General features: G+C 43.0%; 1 protein-coding gene across 2 annotated transcripts; it reads right to left on the bottom strand.

The window, feature by feature from the left end:
• Positions 1 to 768: 768 nt before the first annotated feature.
• On the bottom strand, positions 769 to 27,441 carry LOC135519641 (activin receptor type-1C-like). 2 transcript variants are annotated; one of them, XM_064944883.1, is made up of 9 exons: positions 27,240 to 27,441; positions 17,313 to 17,543; positions 10,582 to 10,833; positions 9,790 to 10,020; positions 9,449 to 9,616; positions 8,574 to 8,730; positions 7,874 to 7,998; positions 2,350 to 2,480; positions 769 to 903 (listed from the first exon to the last, which is right to left on the bottom strand). In XM_064944883.1, exons 1-9 carry the CDS (start codon positions 27,307 to 27,309, stop codon positions 778 to 780), a joined length of 1,491 nt encoding a protein of 496 aa, XP_064800955.1. In that variant the 5' UTR covers positions 27,310 to 27,441; the 3' UTR covers positions 769 to 777. The 2 variants fall into 2 exon arrangements, with proteins under 2 accessions (XP_064800955.1, XP_064800956.1); XM_064944884.1 differs by lacking the exon at positions 27,240 to 27,441 and adding an exon at positions 24,042 to 24,190.
• Positions 27,442 to 27,950: the final 509 nt, after the last annotated feature.

The raw sequence follows: 27,950 nt of genomic DNA, 5'->3' as shown, positions 1-27,950 counted from the left end.
CTGCAGATTGCCCCTTTAACAATAATATATCGTGTTATACAACATCTTAGACTTTGTTTTTCTTAAATAAGGAGTATAGTTGATATAGGCATTATTTTTCAAGTCATATACAACAATATATATGGATTCAAATAGAATATGGCGGGGATGGGGGCAGCACCCAAGTAGCAGTTATCTTTATGGATATATACCTTGGGTGTCCTTTACTAATCAGGCAAAGCAGTGAGTGCATTACTCAGTAACATTTACAATCATTTTTGCATGTTGCCTAGCACTACAGTACATACACTATTATATGGCATGAAGCATTCAATGTGCAACTTCAAGCTTTGGGCACTTAAAAACATCTGAGGTAGCAGAGACAAAATCTGTACATTATAAATCATCCATTGTCATCTAAAAAGGTCACAGTTTCATTTCCTGTTCATTCTTGATTGGGTGATGCAATTCCAGTAACACACTGCAGGGCAGGACAGGAGTGTTCCCTGCTGGGTAGCAGCAGTAGGCTCCTTTGGCATCACAAGCTGAGAATGCACACTGCTGAGTCATATTCATTAGTGCACAACATAGCAAAAAATATATAATATTTCAGTTTCTTATTTGACAAATTCAGGTAGACCCCTCCCCGCTCCGGTCTGTTTTATTCTGTTTGGTTTCTAGTGAATAACACCCAGTTGAGTGTTTCAGTGTGGTCTAGAGGATGCTTTGCTCCCAACTAATAACAGTACATTGGACGGCGGTGGGGGGGGGCAGCAGCCAGTGGGCTAGCTTACCAAGCTAATCTTTGATGTCCTTGAGTACAGTCACCTGAGAGACGGTCTTCTTGACCCTCAGTGCGGTGAGGCGAGCTGCAGCATTGGCGTACCAGCACTCGCGCATCAGCTTGCCTATCACCCGTAGTGCCTAATGAATCAAGAGGGATTTTTATCAATGAACAGGCCCAGATTGTACTTGCTCTGACCAGACTTTTACGGTAATTTAACACAGGCTCTTATCCAGAGCGACTTACAGAAAGTGCATTCAACTAAGATACAATGCCTTTCGAGAGTTATCATACCCATAGACTTATTCCACATTTTGTTGTGTTTCAGCCCGAATAAAAAAAATTATGAAATAGTTTTTGTTCTCACCAATCGACACACAATACGCCCTAATGACAAAGTGAAAACGTGATTTTGGAGAAATTTTGCAAATATATTGAAAATACAGAAATATCTCATTTACGTAAGGACTCACACACCTGAGCCAATACTTTGTAGAAGCACCTTTGGCAGCGATTACAGCTATGAGTCTTTCTGGGTAAGTCTAAGAGTTTCCACACCTGGATTGTGCAACATTTGACCACCATTCTTTTAAAAATTATTTAAGCTCTGTCAAATTGGTTGATCATTGCTAGACAACCAATTTCAGGTCTTGCCATATATTTTTTAAATAGATTTAAGTCAAAACTGTAACTCAGTCATTCAGTAACATTCACTGTCTTCTTGGTAAGCAACTCCAGTGTAGGTTTTCCCTTGTTGTTTAGGTTATTGTCCCGCTGAAAGGTAAATTCACCTCCCAGTGTCTGGTGAAAAGCAGACAATCAGGTTTTCCTCTAGGATTTTGCCTGTGCTTAGCTCCATTCTGTTTCTTTTTTTATCCTGAAAAACTCCCCAGTCCTTAATGATAGAATTAGGGACCTTACTGATAATTGTATGTGTTGGGTGCAGAGATGAGGTAGTTATTCAAAAATCATGTTAAACAGTTATTGCACACAGAGTGAGTCCATGCAACTTATGTGACTTGTTAAGCAAATGTTTACTCCTAAACTTACTTAGGCTTGCCATTACAAAAGGGGTTGAATACTTATTGACTCAAGATATTTCAGCTGTTCATTTGTAAACATTTGGAAAAACATAATTACACTGACATTATGAGGTATTGTCTGCAGGCCAGTGACAAAACATCTCAATTAAATCCTTTTCAAATTCAGGCTATAGCAAAATGTGGAAAACATCAAGGGGTCTGAATACTTTCCGAAGGCACTGTAGGTAACACAACCCCATATCAGTCATCGCAAGTAAAAACCTTTTCACAAAGAGCAGTTCAATTTATAATTCAAAATGCTAGCCAAGTCAACATACAGTATTTACCTTATGGCACTGTAGTGGTAAAACACAAAAAATAATAAAAGATTCCAGTCGAGGGTTGTAAAATTCAGGTAGCTTCACCTAAATTCCCAGGCTTCCTTGTTGGAGTATTCACATATTTACTGCTGATTCCAAGAATCCTCCAACTAGAAAAACCTGGACATTTTGGGGAACTTAACCGGAATTCAGCGACCCTATTACAGTCAGAATCGTATCTCACCTCGCAGCTCTGCCACTGGTTGGGAATGTTAGGTCGAAGTTTCTGGTCACAGACAATCTTTCTCATGTCCTCCACAGAGGGATCTGAAGGCACCATATCATAGTAAGGCAACTGAAAATCTTCTTGAAGTCCTTTGAGGGGAAAAAAAAAAAAAAAAAAAAAAAAAACACATTTTATCCTCAGAACCGCGGCACAAATGTACCTCCATGAGTTCCCTCGGCAATATTAAACATGTTGTTTATTCAATATCGGTGGTAATATGATTCTTTAAAAAAGGTCCCCAACAGTGAAAATCACATTGTTGTTTTTTTAAATCAAATTTGATGATATTTGGATGAAGACAGTTCATAGTAGGTTGATCCAAGTATGAAAAATGAATGTAGCTGGTACATTGAGAAAGTTCATAATAAAGTCCCCCCCCCCCAAGTAAGTAAGCATTTCACGGTTAGTCTACACCCGTTTACGAAGCATGTGACAAATAAAATGTGATTTGAACTTTGTCCACATAAGGATCTGCAGTGTGTATAGTATTTGTAATTTACCCCTTAAAATCATATGTTGATACAAAATCACAGCATATCCCCCAAGGCAAAGAAGGGGAATATCCTGTAAAGCCTGACCAAAGTAGAGGGGGGGGGGGATATGCTGTAAAGCCTGACCAAAGTAGAGGGGGGGGATATGCTGTAAAGCCTGACCAAAGTAGAGAGGGGGGATATGCTGTAAAGCCTGACCAAAGTAGAGGGGGGGGATATGCTGTAAAGCCTGACCAAAGTAGAGGGGGGATATGCTGTAAAGCCTGACCAAAGTAGAGGGGGGGGATATGCTGTAAAGCCTGACCAAAGTAGAGGGGGGGGATATGCTGTTAAGCCTGACCAAAGTAGAGGGGGGATATGCTGTGAAGCCTGACCAAAGTAGAGGGGGGGGATATGCTGTGAAGCCTGACCAAAGTAGAGGGGGGATATGCTGTGAAGCCTGACCAAAGTAGAGGGGGATATGCTGTGAAGCCTGACCAAAGTAGAGGGGGGGGATATGCTGTGAAGCCCGACCAAAGTAGAGGGGGGATATGCTGTGAAGCCCGACCAAAGTAGAGGGGGGGGATATGCTGTGAAGCCTGACCAAAGTAGAGGGGGGATATGCTGTGAAGCCTGACCAAAGTAGAGGGGGGGGATATGCTGTGAAGCCCGACCAAAGTAGAGGGGGGGGGGTATGCTGTGAAGCCTGACCAAAGTAGAGGGGGGATATGCTGTGAAGCCCGACCAAAGTAGAGGGGGGGGGATATGCTGTAAAGCCTGACCAAAGTAGAGGGGGGATATGCTGTGAAGCCTGACCAAATGAGGGGGGGGATGATATGCTGTGAAGCCTGACCAAATGAGAGGGGGGGATATGCTGTGAAGCCCGACCAAAGTAGAGGGGGGGGGGGGGGGATATGCTGTGAAGCCTGACCAAAGTAGAGGGGGGATATGCTGTGAAGCCCGACCAAAGTAGAGGGGGGATATGCTGTGAAGCCTGACCAAAGTAGAGGGGGGGGATATGCTGTGAAGCCCGACCAAAGTAGAGGGGGGGGATATGCTGTGAAGCCTGACCAAAGTAGAGGGGGGATATGCTGTAAAGCCTGACCAAAGTAAGGGGGGGGATATGCTGTGAAGCCCGACCAAAGTAGAGGGGGGGGATATGCTGTGAAGCCTGACCAAAGTAGTAGAGGGGGGGGATATGCTGTGAAGCCTGACCAAAGTAGTAGAGGGGGGGATATGCTGTGAAGCCTGACCAAAGTAGAGGGGGGATATGCTGTAAAGCCTGACCAAAGTAGAGGGGGGGATATGCTGTAAAGCCCGACCAAAGTAGAGGGGGGATATGCTGTGAAGCCCGACCAAAGTAGAGGGGGGGGATATGCTGTGAAGCCCGACCAAAGTAGAGGGGGGATATGCTGTGAAGCCTGACCAAAGTAGAGGGGGGGGATATGCTGTGAAGCCTGACCAAAGTAGAGGGGGGGGATATGCTGTGAAGCCCGACCAAAGTAGAGGGGGGATATGCTGTGAAGCCCGACCAAAGTAGAGGGGGGGATATGCTGTGAAGCCCGACCAAAGTAGGGGGGGGGATATGCTGTGAAGCCTGACCAAAGTAGAGGGGGGGGGGATATGCTGTGAAGCCTGACCAAAGTAGAGGGGGGGGATATGCTGTGAAGCCTGACCAAAGTAGAGGGGGGGGATATGCTGTGAAGCCTGACCAAAGTAGAGGGGGGGGGATATGCTGTGAAGCCTGACCAAAGTAGAGGGGGGGATATGCTGTGAAGCCTGACCAAAGTAGAGGGGGGGGGTATGCTGTGAAGCCTGACCAAAGTAGAGGGGGGGGATATGCTGTGAAGCCTGACCAAAGTAGAGGGGGGATATGCTGTGAAGCCTGACCAAAGTAGAGGGGGGATATGCTGTGAAGCCTGACCAAAGTAGAGGGGGGGACCAAAGTAGATATGCTGTGAAGCCTGACCAAAGTAGAGGGGGGATATGCTGTGAAGCCTGACCAAAGTAGAGGGGGGATATGCTGTGAAGCCTGACCAAAGTAGAGGGGGGGGATATGCTGTGAAGCCTGACCAAAGTAGAGGGGGATATGCTGTGAGGCCTGACCAAAGTAGAGGGGGGATATGCTGTGAAGCCTGACCAAAGTAGAGGGGGGGGGGATATGCTGTGAAGCCTGACCAAAGTAGAGGGGGGATATGCTGTGAAGCCTGACCAAAGTAGAGGGGGGGATATGCTGTGAAGCCTGACCAAAGTAGAGGGGGGGCCTGACCAAAGTAGAGGGGGGATATGCTGTGAAGCCTGACCAAAGTAGAGGGGGGGATATGCTGTGAAGCCTGACCAAAGTAGAGGGGGGGATATGCTGTGAAGCCTGACCAAAGTAGAGGGGGGGGATATGCTGTGAAGCCTGACCAAAGTAGAGGGGGGGGATATGCTGTGAAGCCTGACCAAAGTAGAGGGGGGATATGCTGTGAAGCCTGACCAAAGTAGAGGGGGGATATGCTGTGAAGCCTGACCAAAGTAGAGGGGGGGGGGATATGCTGTGAAGCCTGACCAAAGTAGAGGGGGGGGGGATATGCTGTGAAGCCCGACCCAACATACTGTAAGTCATAGTTATTCATTTCAAATCTATTGAGCATTTCAGACACACACATTCCAAATACAAACATTGAAAAGTTTCAGCAACAAGTGCATGAATAAATATTGCATATTTTAAATGGATATTTCAAATACCAGAATACACATTGTAGAATGAGTAGATCACTACATAAACGAATTGATAGCTTCATAACTCAGAACAGTAAATAAAAGGAAATTAAATTCACTACCCATTAAAAACAAATATTTCCCTTTTAAAAAATAAATAAAGAACAGGCTACGTAGACAGGATCCTGGATCTCCTCTTCAATGAGGTCAGCCTTGATCCAGCTCCGTATGTGAGGAAGCTGTGTGAGCTGTCCATCCCAGGACACCGGTCTGCCCAGTGTGAGAGGCCTGATAAGGAGGAGGCCATAGCTGGATTTGTGTCCCGCTTCAATCTTGGGAATGACTGAAGCCAAGTGGGTGACTGAAGCCCACTTGATCAAAGTGGGGCACATGGACCGAACCCCCCCCCAGCCTTTCTCAGCCTATTGCAGACAGTCTAAGCACTGATGGAGGGATTGTGCGTTCCTGGTGTAACTCGGGCAGTTGTTGCCGTCCTGTACCGGTCCCACAGGTGTGATGTTCAGGTGTACCGATCCGGTGTAGATGTTACACGTGGCCTGACACTGTGAGGACAATCAGCTGTCCGTCCTGTCAACCTGTCTTAGGCGTCTCACAGTACAGAAATTGCAATTTATTGCCCTGGCCACATCTGCAGTCCTCATGCCTCCTTGCAGCATGTTCACACAGATGAGCAGGGACCCTGGGCATCTTTATTTTGGTGTTTTTCAGAGTCAGTAGAAAGGCCTCTTTAGTGTCCTAAGTTTTCATAACTGTGACCTTAATTGCCTACCGTCTGTCAGCTGTTAGTGTCTTTACGATCGTTCCACAGGTGCCTGTTCATTAATTGTTCATGGTTCATTGAACCAGCATGGGAAACAGTGTTTAAACCCTTTACAATGAAGATCGGTGAAGTTAGTTGGATTTTTACAAATTATCTTTGAAAGACAGGGTCCTGAAAAAGGGACATTTCTTTTTTTGCTGAGTTTAGATGGCTGGACTATATTTGCTTTGCTTATACGGTGGTGAGGACAGTAGTCTTACTGACAACTTCAACAGGACGAGGATCAATTGATGTTTACAGATCATGAAAAGTATACAGTTAAATGCTGTATAACTCCGATGAGAGAGAGAAATGTGGAGTAATCTGAAATGTGAAGTTCTGACAATGCTCTCCAAGAGGTGATGATATTAAAAACAAATCGTTCTAACATTTAACAATCCCTTGAAAATGGCACATAGTTGTCATTGGTTTTAGCAGCGCTGGTGGTCTCCTTGTTTCTGAAGCTAAGCAGGGTTGTTCCTGGTCAGTCCCTGGATGGGACACCAGATGCTGCTTGAAGTGGTGTTGGAGGGCCAGTAGGAGGCACTCTTTCCTCGGATCTAAAAAAAAAAAATTCCAATGCCCCAGGGTAGTGATTGAGGACACTGCCCTGTAGGGTGCTGTCTTTCGCATGGAACGTTAAATGGGTGTCCTGACTCTGAGGTCATTAAAGATCCCATGGCACTTAATTGTAAGAATAGGGGTGTTAACCCTGGTGTCCTGGCTAAATTCCCAAGCTGTCCCTTATATGGCCACCTAATCATCCCCAGCTTACAATTGGCTCTTTCATCCCCCTCCTCTCCCCTGTAACTATTCCTCAGGTTGTTGCTGTAAATTATCATTTGTTCTCAATCAACTTACCTGATAAAATAGGCTCCGAATGACCTTGTTAACTAGCAATGACCAGAAGGGTATTTTAAAAAGCTGTCAGTCAAGGTGCGCTCATGAATATAAACTCCCTGACCACTGCCTGTGCTTTCAGGCTTCCTGATAGATGAGAGAAAAAAGGTACAACTTGATTCAATTCTGAACATTTTAATAGTGTAAAAATATTACGGGTGACGTTTTTGGTCATTCAAAAAGGCATTTTTTTTTTTACTTGTGCTGACCTTTAATATTTATAAAAAGTGATGAATCACTGAATAAAGTCATTCGAGTCATCTACCCAAATAAACCAATAACTGCATCAGTCACTGCTCCAGTGTTTATTCCAGTGCATTACCTGCTCAGACTGGACACTTCCATTCCATTTGCTTAAGGTTGCTTTTGTACCAACAGTTAAACGACTTGATCTGTGTCCCAAATGACACCCTATTCCCTACATAGAGGTTCCCTGGTCAAAAGTAGTGTACCATACAGGGAATAGAATATTAGCTTCAGCTTTAAATAGTGTCATTTCTAGGAGTGTATTCGTTTGCACATTCTGTGGATTTCCATTTGATTTGCTTCACTTTGCTTCTTCTTCTTCTTCTTTTTAAATATAACTTACCCCTGACGGAACACCTCCGTGCCAGTTCCCAGAACACCAGGCCCAGGGAGTAGATATCGGCCCGCTTGAATGACTCAAAGCTGCTCATATTGATTGTGTCATCCAGCAGTTCTGGTGCCATGTACCTGCCGAGAGGGAGGATACACTTGTTAACTCCTAATTAACTGGGTTTTAGGGTGAGAGTCAACAATGACGCATATGTCCATTCGAGTAAGAAGACTCAATGTCCTGGCAGAGATACGCAGACAGGCAGCAGGCACACAGAGATACGCACGGTCAGTTTATTATTATAGACACAGGGCTCCATGTGAGCTGTGGTCCAATCATTCTGCTAACAGTTTACAAGCAGAGCATATGGTGACCCAAAAAATTTGTTTTTAAAGGAGCTCTGAATGATGGAGAGCACGTGGAAGGGGATCGCTGTCAATTTCCTAAACGAAACGAGGGCGAGTGATGTGAGGTAAAGACTTGGCGTATGTGCTAAATGGCACCCTATTCTCTAGTGCACTACTTTAGACCAGAGCTGTGGCATTTGGGACGTACACAAAGTCAATGTGAGACCTTCCTGATCACCAGCCCAATATTTCTCCCTCCATCTCTCTAAAAGGACAGAGATAAAATACTAATAATTGAATAAGTAGATTCAAGTGGCCAATAAACATGCCCATGCCCTTCTCTCAGGTAAAAGCTGCCTCGTTACCTCTTTGTTCCTACTCTGTGATTCGACGGTATTTCAATGGTGTTGGTGCTGGAGTCGTGTTTCACAGCCAATCCCAGGTCTGCTATGACGGCTGTCCCATTCTTCTTCACCAGGATGTTCTTAGACTTGATGTCTCTGTGGGCAATGGCAGGTTTCCCTGTAAGACAGATCCCAAATCAGAGTTATATTACATGTAATTTCAACTTGCTAACGTGACACATGGGGTTTGCGGTCCCTGTTGTATGGCCCTTGCAAAATAGATGTCCAGGGCTAAGAATAATAGATTGATAATAGATAATAACACATTACAATACAGTTATACTTCATGTCATTTCAATAACTTGCTAACAGAAGTCTGGTGCTCATAATCGATTAACAGTAGTACTGTGTACACATCTGACACAAAGAAAACCCATTCAGAAGAAAATACCGTAGGTGTCATATTGTAACTATTGAAGTAGGGCTTTTGTTATGAATGTGACAAGGTCACTACAGCAAGTAACTAGCAACACCAAGAAGTGTGCTTGGGATAGTAGCTAAGACTAATAAGGCGCTCCACGAAAGAGGATTTTCTGCTGTTCGTGCTCTGTACAATAGGAGGCCCTCCTACTCACAGTGAGTAATCTTCTGACCTTTGGTAAATAAATACATGTGAATCCTGTGGGATGTTAAATAGATAATCTATAGCAGGAATGGCATCATTGTAACACTAGACTGACAGATACACAGGTCTGCAATTGTTACTGAATTGGAGGCTACTATACTGCAAAAAGAGAGCAGAGGGCAAATATATATATATCTGTGGAGCTGTGGCGAGGACCTGGGAGCTGTAGTGCCCGATCTAGGCAGAGAGGATTGCGGTGCCAGTCCCTCACCCTGAGTGCCAATGATCTCCATATGGAGGTGTGCCAGACCGCTGGTGATGGACAAGGCCAGGACGATCATGCCGTCCACAGACACTGTGTACCTGTTCAGGTAGTCGAACAGAGAGCCGTGCTCGTGGTACTCTGACACCAACCACAGCTGGGTCCAAGAGCCGTTATCTGCAATGCAAAAACAGCAAAGGGCATGGTCATATACCTGGAGTTAGTGTATGAGTACAGTCCTATTGAGAACGTTGGTCTCACATGGTCAATACAATAGAGATGACCCTGGTCAAAAGTAGTGCACTTAATGAGGACCAGGGTGCCATTTGCCCAAATGTGTCAATAAGTACCTTTGTTATCGGCTGCGATGAATCCCAGGATGCTCTCGTGTCGGAGCATGATGGTCTGGTAGATCTCTGCCTCTCTGAACCAGGACCTCTCGTCTCGGGATGAGAAGATCTTCACCGCCACGTCCTCCCCTCGCCACCTCCCTCGCCACACCTCCCCGAAGCGGCCCTTCCCAATGGTCTCCTGCAGCACGATGGTCCGGGCTATTGTCCGCTGTACCAGCAGCGGCAGCCCTGTGAAACAAAAACTAAATCAGTTTAAATCAGGGTTTCAGGTTTTATTTATATTTTACCTTTATTTAACTAGGCAAGTCAGTTAAGAACAAATTCTTATTTACAATGACAGCCTACCCCGGTTGGCGCTAGGCCAATTGTGCACCGCCCTATGGGACTCCCAATCACGGCCGGTTGTGATACAGCCTGGAATTGAACCAGGGTCTGTAGTGACACCTCTAGCCCTGAGATGCAGTGCCTTAAAACGCTGCGCAACTCGGGAGCCGTCAGGAGTATTAACTGATCTGCCAGGAACATCATCTCTCTAAACTCGACTTGTTTCTCTCACTTCCTGCCCATTGTGGCCATCTCAAGCAAATAAAATGGTGTTCAATATTAAAAACATCAGATTGATTCGCTACACTAACCATGAGGTCTATCTATCAGAGTGCCATTAGCCTGCTCTCCTCTGGTGTGCGCCTAAATGGAATCACCATTACAGACCCATTAACTTGAAAAGGGATGTCCATTCCTGTGATTCTATTTCTATGACTGTAAATGCATTTGTAGACTCTCTCTTACCGGAGCCTGAGCCGGACGTGCTCATGTCATAGATGAGATCTTTAATACACTTGTCGGGGGGCATGAGAATCTGGTCGTCCAGGGGCTCCTCCACGTCATTCTTGTGGGCCCTGTTGTTGGCACAGCGCTGGCCCTGCACCACACACACCCCCAGCAGGATGCTCACACAGAGCAGGGCAGAGGGAACCAGGATGACCGCTGCCAGCTCCAGCCTGCCCCAGCCGGGCTCCTCCGAAGGCCTCTCAACATAGCCTACATAAGCATACACACCATACTATGTATTCAAAAACAGAGGGCCTCATTCAGTAACAAGAAGGTCAGTAGATTAAAATGTGCAAAGGCCCACACATTTGTGATACAAAAAAATATATACTTCCTGAACTCAAATAATACATAGGCTAATACTTCTCATGATCTCTATGCCCTCGAGTGGTCATTTTCAACTTTATTCATTAACCCATTACTTCCAACAATGTACAGTACGTCATGTAGTAACATACTGTACCAGCTTGTGGTCAAAATATGAAGCTGAAGAAATCTCACCAAAAACAAAGGCCCCATTTAGTCAGACCGAACCTGGCCTGGGTGCTAATTCTGCTTAAAAACAACTGACTTGCGAAACGATGGTTGTGAGTTAGTATGGACACAGAAAGGCACAGTAACCCAGGCTCGACAGAAAACCATCAATCCAGAAAACGAATACAGCCCTTCAGCTAATCTAAATCCTCTCAGATCCTGAGAAAATTGAATTTGGCAGATGCAAAGTTAGGTTTGCAATTAAACAACATTTCTAAAAGTCCTGTTCTTTGCCAGATGTTCTCAGGCAATCAGATTTGTCAGCAGCACAAGATACAGAAGCAGGGTTTTACTGGGCATAGGTTTTATAAGTTCAGCTTGTTGGACCAATAATACAAATTCCACGGAGTCATGTACTGACTGCAAAATGCATCTTGGAGATAAGTATCTAGACTATGAATCACTCAACATATGACATGGCTCTGGCTGTACTGCCAGACATATCCAGTGAGCCTAACTTTGTGTCGTTATTTTTGGAAATTAACGAGCACTGACTGAATGACATTTATGCAAATGTCCTGGAATTACCATGGAAATACTAATACTCAAAAAAGTACTAAAACAGTTACTGTTCAAAGTTGGAATTGCCTTAATATCAGCTAAACAGAAAGTGCACTCTAGAGCTTAAGTGGCGTCATGTTATTTTGACCTGATGGTCTTATCCCCAATTACAGCAATAGTCGTCGAGTGTCCTCGTCTAGTAAGTCGCCTTGCATCATTGACAGGGTGAGAACTGTACACAGATTCAGATATGTGGACACGACAACCCGAGTCAACTATTTCATAACATGTCTTCTTTCCCTTTGACCTAAAAGCCTTTCTACCACACGTCCAAGTAGAGCAAAGCAAGTCACTCAACGAAGCTAAACAACAGGGAGGGGGGGGGTCCATCTCTAACCTCCATTGCCCTACTGGTGAAGAGATTGAATGTTTTTCAACATGCATATCAGTTTGGATGCACTTGGGACATATCTACTTCCCCATATGCTTTGAATAGGCCACTTATCTGTGTCTAATGTTGGTAGTGGCATGTGTTAGGACAGCAATCTCAAGTCATTCATCATTTTTTGACATATTCAAATATTTGTATCCAAATCTCAATATCTCCACGACGGTATGAAACAACGTGTTCTTAAGACTAGGCAAATTTCTGGAAATCAACGTCCCCGGTTTGAAACAAAGAACAGTCATTATGACAAGAAATAGAGTCTATAGAACAGGCTTCCCCATTCAAAACATTGATGGGCATAATGGGTGGACAGGCAGCCATTGTAACATACCCATAGGAGCTAGATCATATATTCCATTTCTATGCACTAGGCAGATTCAGCATTTTACATGCACAGAGCCATTTTATTGTAGATTTCAACATTACAACTGTAGTGGGCTAAAGTGATCTCATCTACCCTTTGAACTTTCAGTCATGTGCTCTAACCGGTTACAATAAGATCCATAAAACATATCTAAATGAGCATATTCACGTGATCCATTGACGTCAGCGTTATATATATATATACACACACACACAACGGTTCAAAAGTTTGTGGTAACTTAGAAATCTCCTTGTTTTTGAAAGAAAAGCAACACCAGGATGCTGGCCTTCTAGGCAGAGTGGCAAAGAAAAAGCCATATCTCAGACTTGGCCAATAAAAAGAAAGGTGGGCAAAAGAATAGACACTGGACAGAGGAATTCTGCCTAGAAGGCCAGCATCTCGGAGTCGCTCGCCTCCTCACTGTTGTGGCGTTGAGACTGGTGTTTTGCGGGTACTATTTTTTTTGCCCCCTTTTTCTCCCCAATTTCGTGGTATCCAATTATTAGTAGTTACTGTCTGGTCTCATCGCTACAACTCCCGTACGGGCTCGGGAGAGACGAAGGCCGAGAGTCATGCATCCTCCGAAACACAACCCAACCAAGCCACACTGCTTCTTTAACACAGCGTGCATCCAACCCGGAAGCCAGCTGCACCAATGTGTCGGAAACACGGTGCCCCTAGCGACCTGGTCAGCATGCACTACGCCCAGCCCGCCACAGGAGTCGCTAGTGCGCGATGAGACAAGGATATCCCTACCGGCCAAACCCTCCCTAACCCGGACGACGCTATGCCAATTGTGCGTCGCCCCATGGACCTCCCGGTCACGGCCGGCTGCGACAGAGCCCGGGCTCGAACCCAGAGTCTCTGGTGGCACTGTGCAGAGCACAGCCTTAGACCACTGTGCCACCCGGGAGGCCAGACGGGTACTATTTAATGAAGCTGCCAGTTGAGGACTTGTGAGGCATCTGTTCCTCAAACTAGACACTAATGTACTTCTCCTCTTGCTCAGTTGTGCACCGGGGCCTCCCACTCTTTCTATTCTGGTTAGAGCCAGTTTGCACTGTGCGAGATCTTCAGTTTCTTGGCAACTTCTCACATGGAATAGCCTTCATTACTCAGAACAAAAATAGAGTGACGAGTTTTAGAAGAAAGGTCTTTGTTTCTGGTCATTTTGAGCCTGTAATCGAACCCACAAATGCTGATGCTCCAGATACTCAATTAGTCTAAAAGAAGGCCAGTTTTATTTCTTTTTTAAATCAGCACAACCATTTTCAGCTATGAAAACACAATTGCAAAAGGGTTTTCGAGTGATCAATTAGCCTTTTCAAATGATCAACTTGGATTAGCTAACAACGTGCCATTGGAACATAGGAGTGATGTTTGCTGATAATGGGCCTCTGTACGCCCATTTAGATATTCCATAAAAATGTTATTTAAATCAGCCATTTCCAGCTACAGTAGTCATTTACAACAATAACAATGTCTGCACTGTATTTCTGATCAATGATGTTATTTTAATGTACCAAAAATGTGTTTTACTTTCAAAAACAAGGACATTTCTAAGTGACCCCAAACTTTTGAAAGGTAAGATAGATAGATAAAAAAAATGTTATTGTTTAACACCTTTTTGGTTACATGAGTCCATGTGTTATTTCATAGTTTTAATGTCTTCACTATTATTCTACAATGTAGAAAATAGTCAAAATAAAGAAAAATCCTGAATGTGTGTCACTGATTTCAAAGCCAAGATCAACTGTGACTTGAAGGCTAATTAAATATACTGGACAAAACATGTATAATAAGTATATGGAACAGATCCTTCTGTTTATTCTACTCATTCAAAATGTTTTTACCTTTCATCAACATGTAAAAACGCAACATGTAAAATGATGAGCTGAAATAAACTGAGCTGAAATAAACTAAATCTAGAAATGTTCCATATGCACAAGAACCTTTATTTCTCTCACATTTTGTGCACAAATTTGTTTCCATCCCTGTTAGTGAGCATTTCTCCATTGCCAATATAATCCATCCACCTGACAGATGCGGCATATCAAGAAGCTGATTAAACATCATGAGCATCACACAGGTGCACCTTCTGCTGGGAACAATAGAATGTCACCTTAAAATGTGCAGTTGTTACATAACACAATGCCACAGATGTCTCAAGTTGAGGGAGCGCGCAATCGGCATGCTGACCGCAGGAAAGTCCACAAGAGCTATTGCCAGAGAATTGAACGTTAATTTCTTTACCATAAACTGCTTCCAACATCATTTTAGAGAATTTGGCCTCACAACCGTAGACCACATGTATGGCGTTGTGTGGGTGAGCGGTTTACTGATGTCAACATTGTGAACAGAGTGCTCGAAGGTGACGGTGGGGCTATGGCATGGGCAAGTATAAGCTACGGACAACAAACAATTGCATTTTATCGATGGCAATTTGAATGCAGAGATATACCGTGACGAGAGATCCTGAGGCCCATTGTCGTGCCATTCATCCGCTGCCATCACCTCATGTTTCAGCATGATAATGAACGGCCCCATGTCGCAAGGATCTGTACACAATTCCTGGAAGCTGAAAATGTCCCAGTTCTTCCATGGCCTACATACTCACCAGAAATGTCACCCATTGCGCATGTTTGTGATGCTCTGGATCGTTGCGTACGACAGTGTGTTCCAGTTCCCGCCAATATCCAGCAACTTTGCACAGCCATTGAAGAGGAGTGGGACAACATTCCACAGGCCACAAGCAACAGCCTGATCAACTCTATGTGAAGGAGATGTGCCGTGCTGCACGAGGCAAATGATGGTCGCACCAGATACTGACTGGTTTACTTTTTCATTTTTTATGTATCTGTGACCAACAGATGTCTATCTGTATTCCCAGTCATGTGGAATCCATAGATTAGGGCCAAATTGACTTAAATTGACTGATTACCTTATATGAACTGTAAAACAGCTACACACACTTCATCCACAGGGATAGTAGTAAGTTATATCGTTGTCAAAGTGGCCTTTATGAGTTATTGATATAGTGCTTATCTTTTCTCTGTAGCTCGGGCAATTTGGAAGCTGTTCGACCGCTCCGCTTCGGTGCATACAATCAATGTGGTTACCAGGGGAACGGTAATCAAGGTCATAGCACAGGCACTGAAGAATAGAGGAAATAGAGAGTCTAGTCCGTGCCCTCTTAAAATACAAGTCCGTAGCCTCTTAAATACAAGGTTGTCAGCAATTGTGCAAGTCTCCTCTGAAACAGCAGAGATCGCTTTAACATCCCCGTATCCAGTCATACCCGAAGTTGTTGTGTAGACGATCGTCTGTGAACAACTGACGAATGTTACCTTTAACAGCTTAATCATACTGTGGGTGTTGATTTTTCGCCTCAAAGGGTCTAAGTACACTCTGATGATTGGTCTGGGTCCTGTAGTGTCACTGTAAATCAGTTATTGCCAACCCTGGCCCTGGAGAGACACTGGGTGTGCAGGCCTTTGTTCTAGCCCAGCACAGTCTGATTCGACTTAAAGCTTCTTATATCTAGAATAGTTATCACACACACACAAAAATAGTTCTATGGAAAAGGTCAGATAGGTCAATTATATGATATGAAGAGTACAAATCTAGGGTTTTGGGCTATTTAGGGAACGAGCCGATGTTAACTTGCATACAAAACATGAGAAATGCCTGCTCTTTCCATGACAGACTGACCAGGTGAATCCAGGCTAAAGCTATGAACGCTATTGATGTCACTTGTTAAATCCACTTCAAATCAGTATGGATTAAGGTGAGGAGGACTTTTAAGCCTTGAGACATGGATTGTGTGTGTGTGTGCCATTCAGACAGTGAATGTGCAAGACAAAATATTTCAGTGCCTTTGAACAGGTTATGGTCGTAGGTGCCAGACACACCGGTTTGAGTGTGTCAAGAACTGCAACGCTCAAGAGTGTCCTGTGTGTATCAAAAATAGTCCACCACCCAAAGGACATGATGGGAGACTCCACCCGAAGGACACCCAATGAACTGAGGCACTTCTAAGGGTAAAAAGGGACACAACTCAATATTAGGAAGGTGTTGCTAATGTTTTGTACAGTCATTGTATATCCATTCCGAGGCCTAAATCGTAATAATATACATTTGGCCGATTATAATGTGTACAAACCCTTACATTCCTAATGAAGAGTAACTTTGAGGAGAGCTAAGTGAAACGGCAGGAACTAAAAAAGGGAGAAGCATGTGGATGTTATACAGCTTCAAAGCACCATAACTAACTACAGATCTTCCATACTGAGCAGTAACAGAAATCAGGCGACGTTAAAACGTCAAAGATGAGAACGTTTACTCACCGAGGTCGCCGTGTTGAGAACAGCAACATGTACCGACAGCTTTAACTAACCTACCTCTAAGCCCTCTACCTTCGACAAAGCAGGCGGTTCGCTCTAACCAATTCCACGCGCCTGGCCTGACGAGGTGTCTATAAACCTGACGGGCGGGATCACTGGCAGGCGGCAGGTAACCTCTGACAACATTATGTCACAGGATACGCTAGGCCAATCAATGGTAGCTCAGCTCGTCTGACTAGACCACAGTCTGAGTGGGAAATCCCTCCTGGAATGCGCTCCAGCTACAAATGATGTTCGCATGGGTTTTCTATTTCTTTATAACGCTTTCCTTTGGTAGAATAAACACAGGTCAGGCTGAGAGTATTAAATGGTTAAGGGACATGTGTTTGAGTTTCGAAACCATGGGGTTAAATTCCAGAAAGTGAAAACCATAATGATTGGGCAATAGATTCTAATAACAGTACAATAGACTTTGCAATAAGTAGCATGACTTTAGTACCTGGATGCAGATGCAGGGTCTCGTTGTTGCAGAAGTCTGTGAAGCAGCAGTTCCTCTTGGAGACGTTCCGGGAGCTGTAGCAGAAGACCTGTCCCCTCATCTCAGCCGGGGACAGACAGGACTTGACGGCCTCCTCCTTCCCGTTGATCAGCATCACAGAGTTCCAACAGGCCCCGTCTGCACCAGTCTCACAGGTGTTGTTGGCACATAGCTGGCACACACACTTCAGAGCTGAAACGCAACAGTGTGACATTAGATGCTTGGCTTTCTACGAATACGCTTCTTAGTAAACTCCCAAGTTTGTGATTTTCTAGAGCATTTCTTGCATATCACTTCGACTTCTGAAGAACAACATTAACAACTGTATACCTCATGTTTTAGGACAAGCCGTCTCAGCTACCGCATGGAAACCAGTCGTTTTATCCATTTCGAACCATTTTGCATACATTCTTTCAACAATACAATTGGAGGCGCTCAGTGGCCATTGACCAATGTCTACTACAGACCTCTAGGGATAGTGGCCATTATGGCTAGTGGCCACTCGTACTTTTGAAGCTGAAGCATCCTACCTGTTATGTAATCCTGGACATGCTCTTAAAAACAAATAAAAGGGTATTCTATAATGCCCTTTAGTTTAACGCCCAGATAATATTGTGCTCTTCTTGGATGCCTACCCACTCCTGTCCTGTTTTGATAAAGCCACAAGGACAGCAAGGCTCTCCTACTCACAAGGAATTGGTGGTCTATTCTGTAGGATGGGACAAGTAGAGGAAGGGGGGTGACCATCCTTCCTCAGTGAATTTCACTTTTTTTATATAGTGAAACATTAAAAAAATGATCCTATACTAAATATATAGACATGTCACCAAATAATTGATTAAAAAAACAGTTTTGCAATAAAGATCTACAGTAGACTAAACAGCACCATGTAGGGTGCACAATGGTGTAGCCGGAGGACAGCTAGCTTCCGTCCTCTTCTGTGTACATTGCCTTAAATACAAAACCTAGGAGGTTCATGGTTCTCACCCCCTTCCATAGACATACACAGTAATTAATAACAACTTCCGGAGGATGTCCTCCAACCTATCAGAGCGCTTGCAGCAAGAACTGACATGTTGTCTACCCAATCAAAGGATCAGAGAATATATCTAGTACTGAAAGCACAAGCTAAAGCTAGCTAGATGCACTGCAGTGCATAACATGTGGTGAGTAGTTGACTATGAGAGAGACAATAGTTGAACAGTTTTGAACAAATTCATTTCCTCAAAAATGAAGGTGAAGCAAGAGAGAGATATATTTCGTAATTGTTTCTACTTTCACTTACTTAGCTAGGGATGCTATGTTAGCTATATGGCCATGACTATCCAACACTGGAACTCTTTCAAGTCAAGGTAAGCTTTTGGTTTTACTAATTTATTGCCACCGGGGCCAGCCAGTGTAACTACCAAATTGCTTACTGACTGTACACTGTACTCCATGATTGTAGCAGGTTTAACTTACTAACACGTTAGTTCTATTAGCTATGACGTTACTTTAGCTAATATGGTGACAACGATGTAGGCTGTGTGTAGCAGTTATGATAGGAAGGTTTGGCTTGGAAAGGTTCTTTCACTTGGTCACAGACAGCTGATGTGTTGTGCAAACGAAGGGAAAAGCTGAGAGGTGGAAATCGCAGAGATGCGAGTAGGAATACAACAAGCTGTTTGTATGTGGCTGCTATGAAAGTGAACTGTGTTTGTTTGATCAGGGGTATATTCATTCTGCCTATTCTGTTGAAAAACGTTTTTTTAAAGGAAGCAAATGGAACAGAGATAAACATACCTCATTTTGTCCAATAGAAACTCTTGTTTGCAACTGTTGGACTAATGATGACACCCTAGATCAGCTAGATGCAGGCAAGAGTGTGCAAGACAGTATTGAATGTGTCACTGTCTGTCCATGTGTCACCTAAAAAAAAAAATCTAAACCTGTGTGCACCTACGTTGTCAACCTTTCATAGGCTAGGTTGTAGCAACCTCATGATGGGGTTTGTTAAATAGTACCTGCAAAACACCAGTCTCAACGCCACAACAGTGAAGAGGCGACTCCGGGATGCTGGACTTCTAGGCAGAGTTGCAAAGAAAAAGCCATATCTCAGACTGGCCAATAAAAAGAAAAGATTAAGATGGGCAAAAGAACACAGACACTGAACAGAAGAATTCTGCCTAGAAGGCCAGCATCCCGGAGTTGCCTCTTCACTGTTGTGGCGTTGAGCCTGGTGTTTTGCGGGTACTATTTAACAAAGCTGCCAGTTGAGGACTTGTGAGTCGTCTGTTTATCAAACTAGAAAAGCTGAAATAAATCATTCTCTCGTCTATTATTCTGACATTTCACATTCTTAAAATAAAGTGACCATCGTAACTGACCTAAGACAGGGAATTTTTACTAGGATTAAATGTCAGGAATTGTGAAAACCTGAGTTAATGTATTTGGCTAAGGTATATGTAAACTTCAACTGCATCTGGGATGATGCCAGCTCACTCCACACCAGTTTTTCCCATCTGAGCTGGGGTCAAAACTAAGCTACCCGTCGCTCCATCTACCATTGATTGTTTACATTATACTCTGCCTCTTCCTATAAGCCATAGTGAAAGTAGAGGACTTTCTTCGTGTGCCTGACCAATGGCAAGCATGGGTTTCTGGCATAAGAGGCACTCTACTGTGAACAGATGTCTGGTAAATTATACCTAATCATAAAGTGCAGACAGGTTGAGTGTAGCTACTTTCTCTCTAACTTGCCAACGGTAAGACTGCAAATGAGGCAGAGTAGATGAGTGCCTGTTTACAAGAAAGAAAACTAAATGGGGGGAAAACAGCTCCGACAGGCAGGCAACCTGTGGCTCTGGATATGTCTTAATTGCCATCTGGGGTTCACAATCATGACAAATCGATATAAAACCACATTGCAAATTGTTTTACTACTAGCAGCATGTACTGTTTAAAAATGGTCATTGATTTGAACTGTACTATATGAAAGCAACTCATAATTCTCTCATAGTGATGATTGGATCTCACTTGCTGTTCTTGCTTATCCCCATGGGTAGAATTGTGATGATTATGGAATTTTGGGTAACGATAAATTGTCATACATTAACTATGTCAATTTGCAAGTCATGTTTGTGGAAAAATGTTTTGACCTTGTAATGCATCTTTTTTTAAATTATGTCTATGAACTACACTCCTCTCCATATGCATTTGGACAGTGAAGCTAAAATTGCCTCTATACTCCTGCATTTTGGATGACAAACGTTTCATGAGGCGATGATAAGAGAATATCAAAAATAGGGGAAGAGTTGTATTATTAAAAAAAAAAAAAACTTTTTTTTTTAAATAAATAAATTGGGCACAGGGGAGGGTAGTGCTATTTTTACAGGTTTACATTCGTCCTTTTGGAAGTTTTACTATACAATTTCTTCCATCCTAGCCAAATGTCTGTCCAGATCTGCAATAGGCTAACTACTAGCAATCATACCACACAAAAGTCCTTCAAAGCTGCACCAATTTTCTATATAAACTCACAATAACAAGGAGGAATAGCTGATAGGCAGCGGAGAGACCAGGTGCGTCATTGCGCATTGAAAGAACATTGAAGGCAATAGACACGAAGCTCGAAGAGCTTCCCAATTGATCTTGTTTAGGGACAATACAATGACCCTAGACTACAATACCACAATGCAATGAATAATTCATTCAACTTCTATTGCACTTTTCATTACAAAAAGAATCTCAAAGCTCTTGAAAAAGCAAAACAAACAAGAATAAAATACAGATATGACAGAGTAGGTCTGGATTACGATTCTTTGTTAGTTTAAAGTGGAGTGTTTCAAGACTCAAACAGATGGCGCGACAGTCAAGAAGGAACCACATAGGATAAGCACAGTTCACTCTCCACTGAAGGTGTCTCATCGGCGTCTCGCCATCCTGGTGGTGTGACAGACTTCTCCGTAACCGTTGAATCTCTGGTCTTGTAGAACGAGATGAAGTTTGTTTTTGAGCTCCCTCTCTCACTCAGGATAATTGTGACAGCTGCTCATACCTTCAGATGATAACCTCCTGAGCAATCAAATTGTCACTTCCAGCTCACCATGCATTGTAGTCCTCTTTATTGCCGTAGCCTGGCATAATTGCTAGCTAGCCATCTTTAGAAATATGATTTTCCATGAATTCATAGGCAGGAAACAAATAGACGCAATCCAGACCTTATCTGTACACATTTGGCTGTTCAAAAACAAAAAAATTAAATAAGAAAAAAAGTAAGGAATGTCAAACAAAACAAACAGGAAAAAAATATTTCAATGTACAGGAGCCCTCTGCCTAGGTGACCTCACGGCGCCACGGAACTTCAATTGTATTGTTGTTTTTAAGTGGGTCCAAAATTCTACTCTACGCTGTAAACTGCAGTGAATGTCATTTGAATTACTGACCGAAAGCCCTGTGATTTGAATGTTTCATTCTGTTTGGACAAGTTGTGGGTCTACACTCAAAAGGGCTAGAAAAGCACAGTAGCAGGCCAGTCTGACTGTACTCTGAGATGAGCCGTAACAGACGGCACATCATTCTCCCAAGTTGTCCCATAATAATGTGACCACATATGCGCCCAGCTATCCAGGAAATGTACTTACTTCCTATTGGGTGAAACAAAGATGTAAAACAAATCCAACAAGTTTGCAAAGTCACAAGCTTGATGGAGTCATTATGTGCAAGGACTGTGGGACCAAATACTGAACTCTGACTACTTTAATACACTAAGTGATTTTATCATATACAGTGGGGGGAAAAGTATTTAGTCAGCCACCAATTGTGCAAGTTCTCCCACTTAAAAAGGATGAGAGGCCTGTCATTTTTCATCATAGGTACACTTCAACTATGACAGACAAAATAATAAGAAAAAAAAAATCCAGAAAAATCACGTAGGATTTCTTATGAATTTATTTGCAAATTATGGTGGAAAATAAATATTTGGTCACCTACAAACAAGATTTCTGGCTCTCACAGACCTGTAACTTCTTTAAGAGGCTCCTCTGTCCTCCACTTGTTACATGTATTAATGGCACCTGTTTGAACTTGTTATCAGTATAAAAGACACCTGTCCACAACCTCAAACAGTCACACTCCAAACTCCACTATGGCCAAGACCAAAAAGCTGTCAAAGGACACCAGAAACAAAATTGTAGACCTGCACCAGGCTGGGAAGACTGAATCTGCAAAAGGTAAGCAGCTTGTTTTGAAGAAATCAACTGTCGGAGCAATTATTAGGAAATGGAAGACATACAAGACCACTGATAATCTCCCTCGATCTGGGGCTCCACGCAAGATCTCACCCCGTGGGGTCAAAATGATCACAAGAACGGTGAACAAAAATCCCAGAACCACACGGGGGGGCCTAGTGAATGACCTGCAGAGAGCTGGGACCAAAGTAACAAAGCATACCATCAGTAACACACTACGCCGCCAGGGACTCAAATCCTGCAGTGCTAGACATGTCCCCCTGCTTAAGCCAGTACATGTCCAGGTCCATCTGTAGTTTGCTAGAGAGCATTTGGATGATCCAGAAGAAGATTGGGAAAATGTCATATGGTCAGATGAAAAACCAAAATAGTTTTTTGGTAAAAACTCAACTCGTCGTGTTTGGAGGACAAAGAATGCTGAGTTGCATCCAAAGAACACCATACCTACTGAAGCATGGGGGTGGAAACAATGATTTGGGGCTGTGGGACCAGGACGACTGATCTGTGTAAAGGAAAGAATGAATGGGGCCATGTATCGTGAGATTTTGAATGAAAACCTCCTTCCATCAGCAAGGGCATTGAAGATGAAACGTGGCTGGGTCTTTCAGCATGACAATGATCCCAAACACACCGCCCGGGCAACGAAGGAGTGGCTTCGTAAGAAGCATTTCAAGGTCCTGGAGTGGCCTAGCCAGTCTCCAGATCTCAACCTCATAGAAAATCGTTGGAGGGAGTTGAAAGTCCGTGTTGCCCAGCAACAGCCCCAAAACATCACTGCTCTAGAGGAGATCTGCATGGAGGAATGGGCCAAAATACCAGCAACAGTGTGTGAAAACTTTGAAGACTTACAGAAAACGTTTGACCTCTGTTATATACCCTTTGTTGGCAATGACAAAGTATTGAGATAAACTTGTTATTGACCAAATACTTATTTTCCACCATAATTTGCAAATAAATTCATTAAAAATCCTACAATGTGATTTTCTGGATTTTTTTCTCATTTTGTCTGTCACAGTTGAAGTGTACCTATGATGAAAATTACAGGCCTCATCTTTTTAAGTGGGAGAACTTGCACAATTGGTGGCTGACTAAATACTTTTTTGCCCCACTGTATGTATGACTTCTTCAAATGGGGGGACTGGATACATAGTGCTTTCACTTCTAAATGGTAAAAATACACATTCTGTGTCACCAAATATGAAACATTTTATGTTAAATCCAAAATGTATAGAGCCAAATTGAAACTGTAGCTTCACTGTCCAAAAACATATGGAGGGAAGTGTTCCTGATGAATACAACACAACTTTGGTGACACCCAGTCTGACAAACTAATGTTCTTAACTGACTTGCCTCGTTAAATAAAAGGTTACACACACACACAGAGACCAAAAAGTTATTTCGTTGGCAGTTACACATGTCCCCATTACCAGTAAAACATAATCAAAACCTCTCGTTCACTTACTTGCCATGCTGTTTTGTTAATTTGTTCCATCGTTTCATTGTCAACCAGGAATTTATCATACATGTCAAGCAGTGGAGTTTCAGCTCTGCCTGTCCGTGGCCTCTCTTCCTCCGTGCGCACAGTCCCTGTGTCCGTTTCCATCTTGTCCAGCTGTGTCTAACATTTCAGGTAAACCCTGTTTCTTGTCTGCATTGAAGTAGCAGTCCTTGTACATAGCATCGAGCATGGTGGCGACACAGTGAAGAGGCTCAGAGAGAATGCCACCGAATCGTTTGTTCACAGCCTCAAGTACTTTCGCAAGTTAACCCCACGGTCTGTGTGGGCAGTTTTGTTGAGCAGGCATTTCAATGCCATGACAGAGGGTATCATGTCTGCTGCAGACACCGTTGATTATCTTATTTCTCCAGTCAATTGGAGTTAGGAGTGTGTTCATGTTTCCAAATTTCAAACATGTTCTCAAATGCCATCGAAATGGCAGCAGCGGTATGAGAACCAGCACACTTTTTTTTACCCCTTTTTCGTGGTATCCAATTGTTGTAGTAGCCACTCTCTTGTCTCATCGCTACAACTCCGTACGTAAAATCCACAAGAGAAAAATAGCTGATAAGCTGGAACAAGTCCGTCATTACACATGATAGAAGAGTGCAGAGACACAGCTCAAAAAGCTCCCTTATTGATCTTGTTAAGGGACAATACAATTATCCCACAACACCACAATCCAATGAATAATTGCATTATTGTTTTCAAGTGAGCACAATTCTACTCTAGGCTGTAATATGCAGTTAAAATGTGACTTGAATAACAGAGCAAAAGCCCTGTTATTTAAATGTTTCATTCCATTTGGATCAGTTGTGGGTCCACTCTCGATAGATTATAGAAAGGCACCGTGGCAAACCAGTCTGGTTCTATTTTTACTTCTAATACTGATGAGCTGTCTGTTGCCGATCATCATTCCCCCAAGTCATGACCACATAGGCCTACGTCAGGGTTACCAAAACTCGGTTCTCCGAACCCCAAGGAGTGCACCTGTTGGTTATTGCCCTAGCACTACACAGCTGATTCGAATAATAAATTAATCAACAGGCTTTGATCATTTGAATAAGCTGTGTAGTATTAGGGCAAAAACCAAAAAAAACGTGCACCCCTTGGGGTCCCGAGAATGGGAACAACGGACTATATGCACCTTGCAGGCCCAGTTATTCAGGAAGGTTTAACACGCGTTCTGCTTCCTTTCCAATCCGAGGGGCTATTCGTCAACCGGGAACCTAATGCTTCAATACTTTTTAAAATGTATTATCTTTTACATAGAGTTTACAAAACATTCCTCTTTCCATGACCAGGTGAAAGCTATGATCCCTTATTCATGTCACCTGTTAAATCCACTTCAACCAGTGCAGATGAAGGGGGGAGACAGGTTAAAGCCTTGAGACAATTGAAACATTCAGAGGGTGAATGGGCAAGCAAGATAAAGGATTGAAGTGCCTTTGAACAGGGAATGGTAGTGCGTGCCAGGCGCACCGGTTTGAGTGTGTCAATAACTGCAACGCTGCTGGGTTTTTCACCCTCAACAGTTTTTCGTGTGTATCAAGAATGGTCCACCATCCAAAGGACATCAAGCCAACTTGACACAACGGTGGCAACAATTGGAGTCAACATGGGCCAGCATCCCTGTGGAACGATTTCGACACCTTGTAGAGTCCATGCTCAGACAGAATGAAGCTGTTCTGAGGGCAAACGGAGGTGCAACTCAATATTAAGGTGTTCCTAATGTTTAGTACACTCAGTGTACGTGTGGCATAAACAACTAGTCAATGTTTTAATCTGATTACGTAACCTGCACACGTTCATCCACACTAATAATTACAACATCCAAACTGCGCTAAATCCATTCCACTAAAGGATAGACATCTGTTACAAAACACGCAAAAATTGAATGACATTCGGAGATTGTCAAACCAAGCCTTCGATCGATCCTGTTTCAAGTTAATGTCACATGCACAAGTACAGTGAGATGCCTTTCTTGCAAGCACTAAACCCAACACAGCAACGTAAATACTAAAAATAACAAGTAGGAAGGAATGGATGCATTTTCGGCTTGTCGAGATTAACACCTCAATTAAATTGAGTTTGTCAACTGGTGATGAACGCTCAAAATTACTAAATCGGTATGCATTTACGCGTTGTTTATTGGTTGTGTGTGGTGCATTGGCACAGAAATCTGTTGGTGGAAAAGTATTTGCATTTGTTTTCTATGAGTATAGCATCCAAATGTTGAACATCTGATTTCCAGAATTGTGGTCTGCAGCCGGCTCTGATCGGAGCGTAATGAAAACAGGCAGGGCGAGCTCGTCCGCGAACCCTCAATCTTCTGGCCGGGTAGACCTGCATGGCATCAACTGTGCAACCAAAAAAACAAACACTGAAGTGGTAAAATCGATATCCTAGTTTATAAACAGAGTTGCTACAGTTATTGATGGAGGTAATATAATTGTTTTTGTTAATTTTATGAGGGGGAGGGTGTTAAATTTTTGTTTTCAGTACAAGGGGAGGGTCATGTGAAAATATTTAAGGTTGCGGAGGAGGAGGGTGCATTTTTGACACCTCGAGTTGGACCAGCAATGTAAAGAGGCTCTTATCATGATTTTACATTAAATCTACCTATTTAATAAATTTTAAAAATCAGTACTGCAGAGAACGTTTTTAAATAAAAACAAATGTAAAAGGTACTACAATGTGTTTGGTTCAGTTTAGAAAGATGGAACAAATTCAGTCTCAGCGAAATACATTAATTTCAAGAGTAGAGTAAATTAGGTTTATGACATAGTAGCCTACAGTTTGACCAAGTCATATGAATTAAGCACATACATGTGAACTTCTATCACGCTGATTCAAAAATAAACCAAGCGCTTTAGACTGATCTTTTGACATGAGCTATTTTTCGTATGGTTAGAGTGTAATTATTTTACTTAATATTCAGGATACAAAATGTGGTAACAAAAAGATGTATGCAAACTATATCATACATGAACTACGGACATCATGTGATTGAGTCCACTCAATCTGTCAGGCTGTTGCCTACATTTCAAGTCCAACTGCAACTCAGGACACAGAAAAACAGCCTACAATTACCGCCTAAACAAGTTATCACGAAACACATGATACATGCAGTGGTCGCACAAAGTTTGTCTTATAGCCTACCTGTGCTCAGCTGTGCGACGGATATAAATATCAACGCCGCTTCAACCGTGTTGAGCCTGGGATGAGTCATGGCCGGAGCCACATCTGCTTGGTTCGCGGACGCCCTGTCTATACCATGTTTCTAGAGAAAATCATGACTTTTGTGTTTAAATCCGTCACGTACACACTTCTCATTGCTCCACTGTAAATAAAGCAGTGAGAGAGCTGAATAAGCAGGCAGATTTGCTCCGCCTCTGTCGACTGGAATTTAAAAGGATTAACGCTCCCCAGCTAGCACATTAAAAGTTCTGGGGACGTCTGTTTTTGGTTTCACATTGGTTGTGGGAAGTAAGCCACATAGATTTCCAGACCCGCAATACGAATTGTATTGCAAACAGAAGTGAACATTTTGCCTGTTCTGGGAATGTTCATTTTTAGGTTACAGGGAGGTTCTGAGAACATTTTACTCTGGTTCCCTGAAAAAAATCCTGGAAATGGAATGGAAATCATAGTTTTGGAGTACTTCTCCTGTCCTATCCAGTGTCCTGTGTGAATTTAAGTATGCTCTCTCTAATTCTCTCTTTCTCTCTTTCTTTCTCTTTGATTTTGATTTGATCAAAATGCAAGCCTGATGCTACCTGAGCCTGATGAGCCATACATTAAATACATTTTATGAGCCCTACATTAAATCAAAAAAAATGTTATTTGTCACATGCACCGAATACAACCGGC

The sequence above is a fragment of the Oncorhynchus masou genome, chromosome 29, assembly GCF_036934945.1.
Source record: "Oncorhynchus masou masou isolate Uvic2021 chromosome 29, UVic_Omas_1.1, whole genome shotgun sequence".
Classification (NCBI taxonomy): Eukaryota; Metazoa; Chordata; class Actinopteri; order Salmoniformes; family Salmonidae; genus Oncorhynchus; species Oncorhynchus masou.
This window is presented reverse-complemented; position numbering and strand designations above follow the sequence as displayed.

Coding starts and splice junctions, on each gene's coding strand:
- LOC135519641 (XM_064944883.1), bottom strand. CDS start 27,309: ATGACTCATCCCAGGCTCAACACGGTTGAAGCGGCGTTGATATTTATA. Junction 10,834..17,312: donor GACCCTGCATCTGCATCCAG/GTACTAAAGTCA, acceptor ATGCTTATGTAG/GCTATGTTGAGAGGCCTTCG. Junction 8,731..9,448: donor GGAGATCATTGGCACTCAGG/GTGAGGGACTGG, acceptor TCTGTCTTACAG/GGAAACCTGCCATTGCCCAC.